General features: G+C 33.8%; 2 protein-coding genes across 3 annotated transcripts; one reads left to right on the top strand and one right to left on the bottom strand.

Annotated features, from left to right (window-relative positions):
- Nucleotides 1-1241: 1241 nt before the first annotated feature.
- LOC141690130 (putative arabinosyltransferase ARAD1) lies at nt 1242-4610 on the top strand. 2 transcript variants are annotated; one of them, XM_074494781.1, is made up of 3 exons: nt 1242-1433; nt 1647-2819; nt 3947-4610. In XM_074494781.1, exons 2-3 carry the CDS (start codon nt 1908-1910, stop codon nt 4466-4468), a joined length of 1434 nt encoding a protein of 477 aa, XP_074350882.1. In that variant the 5' UTR covers nt 1242-1433; nt 1647-1907; the 3' UTR covers nt 4469-4610. The 2 variants fall into 2 exon arrangements, with proteins under 2 accessions (XP_074350882.1, XP_074350883.1); XM_074494782.1 differs by lacking the exon at nt 1242-1433 and having other exon boundaries at nt 1472-2819.
- Nucleotides 4611-5109: 499 nt separating this feature from the next.
- LOC141690482 (protein FAR1-RELATED SEQUENCE 5-like) lies at nt 5110-8459 on the bottom strand. Its single transcript, XM_074495277.1, has 2 exons — nt 7481-8459; nt 5110-5231 (listed from the first exon to the last, which is right to left on the bottom strand). The coding sequence occupies exons 1-2, from the start codon at nt 8457-8459 to the stop codon at nt 5110-5112; spliced, it is 1101 nt and encodes a 366-aa protein (XP_074351378.1).
- Between the last annotated feature and the right edge of the window lie 2823 nt (nt 8460-11282).

Raw genomic sequence — 11282 nt, 5'->3', positions numbered from 1 at the left:
ATTGTATGAGAGAGAGAGAGAGCTAAGCCGGCGACGGCGACGATGGGGCGGCGAGGGTCTGGTCAGGAGAGGTGGAAAGAGTTAGATGACAGAAGATTGAGATGGGGAGGGATTAAATAAATATAAAATGTAAAATGGGTGGCTGTGATTAATTTAAAATAAAAAAATGTGTTGCTGAGATTAGATCCCATATCTCACAATAATAAAGGGTTCTCATTTGAGCAAAAGCATATATTTTATTATGAAAAATATAGTTTACTAAATTAAAAGTAGAACACGGTGAAGGTTAGGGTTATTTTTGTTGAAAACATAATTGAAGGTGCGCGCGTGCATAAATCATCCCGATGGTCCTGCTTAGAAAATAGAAATAGATGGGTTTGTTAAAGCAAGGTAAAGTGTAAATAAATTGGAGTCATTACAATTTTGGGTCCCTCCTCTTCTCTCCTCTCCTAGGGTTTGTTTATTTTCAAGTAAATTAAGGGGCTTCCACTGGTTTTTTCCGGTGGAAAGCCCCAACCCTTCATTCTCTTTTATCCTTATTAATTTTCCTTCAATAAAACCCAATTTTTTGGGTGTTTGCGTGTCTCTCCTTTTGGAGTGTGTGTTTTGTCTCTCCTTTTGGAGTGTTTTGTTATGTTTTTGTTTAATTATGATTGGGTTTATTTCGTGTTGAATCGGTTGAGAACGAGTTTATTGATATTCTTGGTGGTCTGCAAAGCCTGCGTCGAATCTGGAGCGGTGTTAATTATTGCAAGAGCTCACCTTTCACAACCAAAGATTGTTCATCTTTCACGTGTTTACACTTTCGGCATGTCTATAGCTGGTATCCGGCATGTAGATAGCTGGGGTGTTTTCGGCATGTCTATAGCCGGTGTCCGGCAAGTAGATAGCTGTGGTGTCGTTTTTCCAATCTCAGTGATTGGTGTTTTTGAACATTGGGCTAACAATGGTTTTTATGTGATATGGTCAATTGCGATGTTGCTATTTTCAGAGATGTTGGCACAATTTGGATTGCTCGGGATGTCTTTTATTTCGTTTTTAATTTCAAGAATTTTTAAATTCTATGTGTTAAACGATCAGGAAACAAATCATCTAATTGTTTTTAGTATGATATTTGTTTTACCACCTGGTTGTATCGACAGTTGGGGGTTTGTCCCGACTGTATTATATTGAAGTTAATGAAAGTTTTCTGCATTTGTCAAAAAAAAAAAAAAAAAAAAAAAAAAAATTGGAGTCATTACAGATTGACAGCAGTCATATGAACGTCCCTCTCTCTCTCTCTGTTTCCACACAATTTCTCACCTCTTCTATCGTCATACTCTATCCCCCACACATATTCATATAATATAATATTAATTTAAGAAGCTACCCACTTAACTTCTTACGACTTCAGCAGGAACCCCATTGGAGCTTTGCATAAATTCTCGAAAAAGGTACTATTTTTAGCTCTCTCTTTTTTTAATTGAATTTATTATTAATTATTTGAATCCCATGTCACAAATTTGTTTTCTTTACTTTCTTTTGTAAACAATCTGTAGTTAAATTTGTTACTTTTGACATCTGGGTCTAATTAATGAATATAATGTGTAAAGATTTGATTTTTATTCTGTATTTAGTGCTTACTTTTCTGTATTTTTGGTTTGCAGATTGTTGAATTTACATCTGATCTTGAATCTTGTGATTTAAATGTATGATTGTTAGATCAGTAATGCAGTATAGTTACTTGATGACATTGTAAAGAATGTAACCCCCCTTTTATGGTTCAAGATTCAAGAAGCTTTCTGGGGGTGTTGTCCATTTTTCGTAGTAAGATATAGTAGAAATCGAATGCTGATAGTAAAGGCATTACTTGGTTTCAATCAATAGAGGACTGAGGTTTTGGTTATTTGTTGTACTAGCTTATTTTGATGGCTTTGATGTTGGAAAAGAGTTTGGCTCTGTCGAGGTTGTTTTCGGGCCTGATAGCTATTTCAATCTTTCTTTTGATTTTTTCTACCCTGTTTTTGTTTCAGTTTAATGAGATTTCCTTTGTTCCCTCAGTTCTTAAGATAATTAATATTAATAGCAGTTCGGTTTACTTTAGACCGAATGTGAGAAGTGAGCAAATTCAAAAACCCTACCTCGATTCAACTCTTTTGACTAACCAGCCTACCAGAAGCCAAGAGATTTGCAATGCGAATCAAGCTGTTCTCAGAGTTTATATGTATGATTTACCTCCGGAATTTCACTTCGGGCTACTGGGTTGGAGTAGAAGTGGGAATGAAGTGTGGCCGGATGTTCGTAACGGTAGTCAGATACCTCGGTATCCTGGTGGGCTAAATTTACAACACAGTATGGAGTACTGGCTCACTCTTCACCTTTTATCATCAAACACACCGGAGGTACTGAGACCATGCACCGTAATTCGAGTTTCAAAGGCAGATCAAGCAGATATCAAGTTTGTGCCATTTTTCTCCTCTCTTAGTTATAATAGATACTCTAAGCTTCGAGGGGAAGAGACGATTAGTGTAAACAGTGTCTTGCAAGATAGATTGGTGGAGTTTCTAGAGGGGCGGGATGAATGGAAACGTTTAAATGGAAAAGATCATTTGATTGTAGCCCACCATCCGAATAGCATGTTAACTGCAAGAACAAAGCTAGGTTCTGCGATGTTCATACTTGCCGATTTTGGAAGATACCCTGTGGAGATAGCAAACCTTGACAAAGACGTGATAGCTCCCTATAAACATATCATAAAGACCACGCCTGCTAGTAAGTCTTACTCGTTTAAAGATCGCCCTACTTTGGTATACTTTCAAGGTGCAATTTATAGAAAAGATGTAAGCTTTTTCTCCTTCGTATCTTTGTTATACTTATTGCAGTTTTTCTGTGTCACATAGTTTCTTTGACCATAAACTTAGGCTGAATTTGTGGAGCTCTCATTATCTGAATTTGGTATTAACCTGATGGAATTTTCAGAGACTAATCTTGATATCCATTTAAATTAATTTGCTTCCTTCTTTTCAAATGCGTCTAAGAGGAGTGTGCTATTTAAACTTTTTCGTTGCATTGATGCTTCCATTTCATTCGCCTCTTGTTAATAATAAAGGTCTTAGTTTTTTTTTCGAGGTTGGTTTTTTGGCACCTCTTAATGCAGTTCTTTCGATGCTAAGGCCTATAGGTAATCACATTTTACTCTGCTACAGGAAGAAGTAATGCTATAAATAATATCTTGTCAAAAGTTTCATACTGGTAACATGTTAAATATACCCTTTGTGCTAAAGTTGTATCTGAACTTTTTCTATAGCACAATGGTAGGTTGCAGTTTTCTGGCGACTGGCATTACTAAAAAAGATTTCAGTTCTCATCAATGGACAACTAACATTTAAGGGACTTTATTTAGGGGACTTAATGCAACGTTTACCCAACAAACTCATTGCCAAGCTTGCAAATAGTGAATATACCATTTAGACGGTCAAGTTGTGTATCTATATAGTTGTTAAGCAAACAAAAGAAAGTTGGCATAGGTATTCATTATTTCCGATTTCCAAAGGTTAAGAAAATCATGTGTGTTTGTGTGTGCGCGAAGAAATATATCAAAAAAGCTAGTGCTCACAGCTTCTTAGTGTGGATGCTGAAATTCATTTAAAGTTAAAGCTATTGCGTAACTATTACTATTACAATATCCATATCAAGAATAGAATCGTACTCTGAATACACGCTTGCATTCTTATCTACTGCACTCCTGATATATGTTAAGTAGCTTGTGTATGTGTGCTATGTGCAATGCTTTCTGTTTCAATATCTTTGGCATCTTTTGTTACATCACGTATAGTGTTTTACACATCTTTTATTATTTACTACTATCTCCGTAAAATTCTTGAGATATTTTAGATGTAAAATTTCTCTTTAGAAGCATATAAACAATTTGAATCATTCCAAGTATTATGTATGGTTTTATCATCAGGGTGGAGCAGTACGCCAAGAACTGTACTACCTTCTAAAAGATGAGAAAGATGTGCACTTCACGTTTGGAAGTGTTGGAGCAAATGGGGTTAGTCGAGCAGGCCAAGGAATGGCTACATCCAAATTTTGCCTCAATATTGCCGGAGATACTCCTTCCTCCAATCGGTTATTTGATGCTATAGCTACTCACTGTGTTCCTGTGATAATTAGCGATGACATTGAGCTACCTTTTGAAGATGTACTAGATTACTCAACGTTCTGCATATTCGTTCGTGCATCTGATGCCCTAAAAAAGGATTACCTTTTGAATCTTCTTAGGGGGATTAGGCAAGACAGATGGACAAAGATGTGGGAGAAATTAAAAGATGTTGGGAAGCACTTTGAATATCAGTTTCCTTCAAGGCCAGGTGATGCGGTAGATATGATATGGGGTGCAGTTTCACGTAAGCTTACTTCAGTCAAAAATGAGATACACAGAAAGAACAGATATCGCAAATCCCAGCTCTTGTTAAAGAGTCCTTGATATAATGAATTGACACTTAAAACTTGTTGACGATGAATAGTACGGAGTGAAGAAAACAGATAACCGGGTTTTTTAAGATCTACCCCAAACCGACTGCTGGTACTGATTCTTTCCCCCTAGTTAACTACATTTTTTGGTATTTTATTTTCTGGGCAGTTTTGGTGAAATGGAATGCTCTACATGTATGATGTTGTATCTATAGTTACATAATATATATATATATGTACGGAATATAATGAAGAAATTACCTGAAATTAAGAATATAACAACAAAATACCAAAATGAATAGTTCGAGGCACGTGAACACCACGCTATCCTTAAAACAAATAAGTGTTGCGGTTTTCGTCTCCCAGGATATAACGAACAAAGATAGTTTTAAGCGCTTGAAGACCTGTCATCTATGAACCGTTCAAATACTACTTTCTATCTCACAGAAACAAGAACCTAGAGCTCTAAGAGGAATGCGATACAAGGCCGGCCTCTTTTTATAGGGGAAAGAAAAATGTAACTTACAACTTTATTAACTTTGTAACATTCAAAATTAACGATCAAATAAAATCATCACATTAAAATAGGAGTTACCAAAAATCAAAATCTATAAGTTACAAAATCAAACAAAGTAAATGTAAATAAATTTTTATTTAAATAACCAAGTTGGTTGGGGATAATTTTCCATATAGGGAGTTATTCCCTAGCCATTGTTGGATGGGATATTGTTGGATGGGATACAGCTGTCGCAATGCTTCATTGCGGTAGTACTCACCTGCCGCAATAAAATATTGCGAAAGCCAGTAATGAAACATTGCGGATGATGTATCCCATCAAGTTGGTTGGGGATAATTTGCCATATATATGTATAAATATATATATATATATATATATATATATATATATAGGGTCCCTATCCACAACCATAGTTGGATATGGACCCTATCCAACCAACAAATCAGGACCATTGAAGTAAAAAACGAATGGCTAGGATCCGCTATTGCCGCTATGTTTCATTGCGAGTGGCCCACATACTCCATTTCCCTTTTTACCCTTTTCCTATGTTAATTCATTTATCAATGTTTTTTTAACTACATAAATATTAATTTAATAAGATATTATTCTTAATATTTCTGATTAAAAATATAATATTTAATATTCAATATTTTAAAAGTATTGAAACATTAAAATGAAATTAATATATTTAAATATTTAATAATATATATTAAAATAATAAAGGAAAATATTTTTGATATTTAAATATTTTAATTATTCAATATTTTTAATAATAAATGAAAATATTTGAATATTTGAAAATATTAATAATGTTAAACATTAATAATGTCAAATAAACACAAATATTATACCTCCGCAATGTTTCATTGCGGTAGTCGTTTTCCCTTACACACAGACACAGAAACTCAGGCACAGATACTCGCATATACATGCAGAAACTCAAAAATACACTCAAACACGACCATCAGCGACATTGAAGCCATTTGAGACAATTTCAATCACAACCACTCCACTGATCTTCTTGTTCATCAGGTATACAAATGATTTATAGCTATGCACACACTTATACACACGATTACACCAACACACACGATTATACAATGAGTTTGAGTTTGAGTGCGATTTTATTCGATTACTATTCGATTTTTTTATTTGAATGTGATATTTGTTCGAAATTATGTTGATTATGTAATAATTAGGGTTCGAATTAGAGGTAAATTAGTTAATAATTAGGTTAAATTAGGTTTCGAATTAGGGGTAATTTAGATGGGTTTTGTGTGTATTTTGTAGTTTTTTTGATTTTAAGCTAATTTTTTATTAATGCCAATGAAGTGTTTGATGAAAGTCCTCTGAGAATTAGTTTGTTTTTTACATTAGTAAGTAGCTGAAGAGTATCATTCTTAAGCTTGAGATTTTTTACATCAGTTGTCTAAACTGTTAAGGTGTGAAGTACAATATTTTAAGATCATTGCTTGAAATATTAATGAATTTTAATAAACAATTTCGAAAGTGCAGTTTTTGTGGGGCGAGGGAAGAAGGCCATGATAGAAGAAATTGTCCCTCGAGATTATTAGGAAAAAAAGTAAAAAAATTGATTGTAATTTCATATCATGTACTTTGAAATATTAATGAATTTTAATTAAATATTTTCAATGTTGTTAATGTTAGTACTTGTTGCCATTATTAATAATCCCAAAAAAAGAAGTGACTCCAAAAAAATTTGAAAAAAAAAATTATTTTTGAAGATTTTTTTTTTCCAAAATTGGGCAGAAAGTTTTCTGTAAAACAGAAAAAGTTTTATATAAAAAATAAATCATTTGCAAGTGTAGTGACCAATATGCAAAATTCGGCAAAGCCCAGTTTAGGCCCGCAATGTTTCATTGCGGATGCCACAATGTTTCATTGCGGATGCAGCAATGATTTGCAGATTGGTCATTGCAATTGCAAATGATTTATTTTTTATATAATACTTTTTCTGTTTTACAGAAAACTTTCTGCCCAATTTTGGAAAAAAAAAATCTTCAAAAATAACTTTTTTTTCAAATTTTTTTTTGGAGTCACTTCTTTTTTTGGGATTATTAATAATGGCAACAAGTACTAACATTAACAACATTGAAAATATTTAATTAAAATTCATTAATATTTCAAAGTACATGATATGAAATTACAATCAATTTTTTCCTTTTTTTCCTAATAATCTCGAGGGACAATTTCTTCTATCATGGCCTTCTTCCCTCGCCCCACAAAAACTGCACTTTCGAAATTGTTTATTTGAACTTGACGTCTCGATACCACTTTTGAATCTACCCGCTTTTGGACGTCCTTTTGTTTGTGACCTTGGGGTATCTAATAACGGATCATCTTCTTCATCACTTTCATAGTCCTCATTTATTTTTTTCTCTCTCTTTTCTCCTGGAAAAGACTTAATCACATACTCCTTTTCTCTCTTGATCACGCTCATCAAGTAATTGTACCGTGGAACGGAGCAACTACCAACAACGGACAAACCTTGGAAAGCTTTACACAATCCACTATATCTTGCCGTTTGAGATTCTACAACATTACCAAGCATCTGAGGGGTACACGGTCGAGGTCCCGCAACTTTGTTTCCGTTTATTGTCCACCTCATTGTTACAAGATCTGGCGGTATCATCGTCTTTTGTTTCTTGTTAAGGTAACGGATCATGTGTCTACAAATCATCCCGGAATGTTCAAATTTTTTACATGTACAAGAATAACTCCCGTCGATGGAAACCTTCAAGAAAAATTTCCTTCTATTAATCTCTGGCAAGGTGGACTTTTCTACCAAATACATCTTTGAAAGATAATCTCCACAACCTTTCATGCTTTTCACAACAAAATATTGACTTTTTTGAAGCTCTTTTTGAAATCGCTTAAACATCTCTTTTGTGTATATCTTGGAGGCATGTATCTCCATTGACGAGTTAGAGAATAGTCTCCTTTCCTTGTACTCGGTGTCAAAATCGGCTTGAACCTCCCGTAAATATTGTGAGTCCAAAGCTTTTTGTGAATTCTCAATGAATTCTTTCAACCTGGTCAACGCTTTCACATACTCATCAAAAAATGAATTCATAGACTCGCTCCTTGAGGTGGTAGTCATACCGGCGGTAAAATGTTGTTTCGTGAAAGCAAAAACCCATTGCCGTCTAATTGCATACATATCATTTAGCCAATTGTGATTTTCAAGATCATATTTCTCTTTCAAGTCCTCCCACCTACCTTCAAATTCCGTTGGTGACAATGACTTGTAGATACATGCATTAAAATCCGTCTTGAACTCCGAGTATTGAGTATACAAAGTAGATAGTTTCTCGGGAAACTTGCTACTAATATACCACGTACAATATGTATGGTTGGTGTTAGGCATAACCTCGGAAATGGCATTACTTAAAGCGATGTCTTGATCCGTAATAATGGTAATAGGTGGCTTGTTATCGACCGTTCCAACCAAGTCTTCAAAACTCATCTATAAGTAGTCTCTTTCTCGTCCCTTATAAGTGCAAATCCAAACAAAATATTTTGGTAGTGGTGATTCACTCCCGTAATTGGAATAAAAGGCATGTCATACCTATTAGTCCGATATGTCGAGTCGAAAGTCACCACATCTCCAAAATTCTTGTACGCGTTAAGCGAACGAGGATCAACCCACACCAAACCCCTAACCCGATTCTCCTCATCCACATCCACTCGGTAGAAAAAATTGCCATCACTTTGTTTTTGCAAGTCTCATAACAAAACCATTCCACACTCCGCATCACCGGAATCAAAAACCCGTCTTCGAATGTCACGTATTACATTTCGTACGTCTTGAGCGGAAAAACCAATTTTTTCAATACCACCACACGTCTCACTAAGTAAATTCATCACTTTCGGGGTCTCGATACCCGATTTGTTGAATAACTCAATCAAAGATCGGGTAAACGGATCTATGTTGCGTGATCTTTGCATGAAATTTACCTTATCCGATGTAACCATAGCATGATTGTGCTCTAGGTTGACCTTGGTTACTTCCCATTTGTTTGAGCTTTACTTTGTGAGCAACACACATATGAGCACGACAACAAGTTCGAGGAATAACATCTCGATGTCGTTTCCCTTTAGCCCTATCTTCAACTTCCAAGGGTTTTGGGCCCAATCTTCCACCCTTTCGACATATATACAAACGTGACGATATACCACCATTTCTTGAATGCTTATGACTACTTCGAATAATTACCTCGAACCCTATACTTCGACCATAACCTCGATAAAAACTTTCCGCTTCATCCAACGAATCAAACATCATACCAACACAAGGAACTACATCATTCATATTTCCAATAAAATTTTCATCATTAATTTTTTCATCATCATCTCCATTAAAAGAATCATTACTATCATCGGAATCACCGTGAACATCGTGATTCTTCCAATCGAAACCAACATCATCATCACTATGTGTTTTCCGCTTCCCCGGATCATTAACTTTATCTTCAATACTATCAACATCTATTACTTCATCATTAAAGATTTTACTATAAACCCTCTTTTTTGTGTGGGGGGTAACATAATTAAAATCGTTATGATCACTAGATGAACTTGAATAATCAAATAAATAAGAAGTCATGGATATTGAATACTAACCTTTTTTTTCAGAAGAATAAATTTGAGCAGAATGTTAAGAAGCAGTAAAAACAACAATGTTTTAAAAATACAGACATTTTAAGGTAGGTGTGCGCATTAAATGCACGGCCGCAATGTTTCATTGTGATGGCCGCAATGAAACATTGCGGCACTGTACAAACCCCCAAGCCAACAATTGTAAATATTTGCAGTTTAAAAAAAACTTTACAACGTACCCCAGCAATGTTTCATTGCGGGGGGGAGTGTCCACCGCAATGAAACATTGCGGTTGGCGGTTGGGTTGTTTATTTTTGTTATTTTCTTTAAAATTAGAAAATTAATCAAAAATAATTATAAAAAATAGTTTCTAGACTTATTATATTTCATTTAATATGTTAAATGTTATTTTGAAAATATAAATATTTATAAGAGTAACTTAATAATAATATCAACGTCGGATCAATTATCTCATGCAATTATCTAAACAAAGAATTAGATATTGAGAGATTATTAGTGGACATGAGAAATTAGAAGCATGCGTGTCCTTTTCTATTTCGAAAGAATCCAGGTAAAGTGTCCATTTTTATATATTTTTTATAGATAACGAAAATTCGATAAATTTTCATTTTTTTGGTTTTTCACATTTTCAAATTTTAGCATTATATTTGTTTATTAAAATGTAAAATTGATAAAATAAATTGGACAAGTACAAGAAAAATAAAACATTAAATAATTTATTTCATTCAAACATAAATGGAGTACATTCAAATATTTTTTCAAAAAAAATACATAGTGCCCGTTTGGGAAATCTTAAAATAAGTAATTTATGACTTAAAATGAATAAGTAACTTTTAAGTGATAAGTAAATAAATACTTATAAGTTATATAAGTGTTTGGATAATTTCACTTATAAGTCAGAATTTTTTTTAATTTAATAAATCAAAATAAATAATTTTTAAATATAATCATATTATTTCCTGAATTTTAGATTAGATTAACATTTAAAAATATATTTTTTAAAATTAAAGTTAATAAAAACACAAAAAATCAAAATAAGTTGAGAAAAAGTACGTTATTACTAACATTCAACTTATCAGCTTATAAGTTGAAAATCTGACTTATAAGTTAGGTACACAAACAGTCATCGATAAGTACTTACGGGCTTATAAGTCAATAAGTGACTTATAAGCTGTGGCCAAACAGACCCATAATAACATTTTATGTCGACGAGAATGATCAAACTTTAACGGTGTTGGAAGAACCGCCTTTATCACCCTTATCGTCGTCTTTCTTTTTCTTCGACTTTTCCGCCTTCGTTTTAGCTTCATTTTCTTTTTTTTTTTCTTGCGCTCAAGCGCCATTTGAATACGGCGGAGAGCTATTGCCATGTCTTCTTCTCCTTCGGGCCGTCATAAGCCACACCATCGATAATTACCTTATTATTGTCATAATCATAGTAGAAAACCATTTTTCGGAAATTAGAGAAGATAATGTTGAAGAGAAAATGTAGAATGAAAATAGAGAAGAGAATGTTGAAAAAAAATGAGATGAGGCAGGACTATTTATAGGTGAAAATCTGAATTTTAAAATTCACAAAATTAAATTTAGCACAGAAAAAATTTTGCTGAAAAAATTCATTTGACTGTTGAAATAGCCGCAATGAAGTATTGCGGGGTGTCCAAACTGC

This window comes from Apium graveolens, chromosome 10 (assembly GCF_009905375.1).
Source record: "Apium graveolens cultivar Ventura chromosome 10, ASM990537v1, whole genome shotgun sequence".
Lineage (NCBI taxonomy): Eukaryota > Viridiplantae > Streptophyta > Magnoliopsida > Apiales > Apiaceae > Apium > Apium graveolens.
Note: the sequence above shows the minus strand (reverse complement) of the source record. Positions and strands in the feature narration are given on the sequence as shown.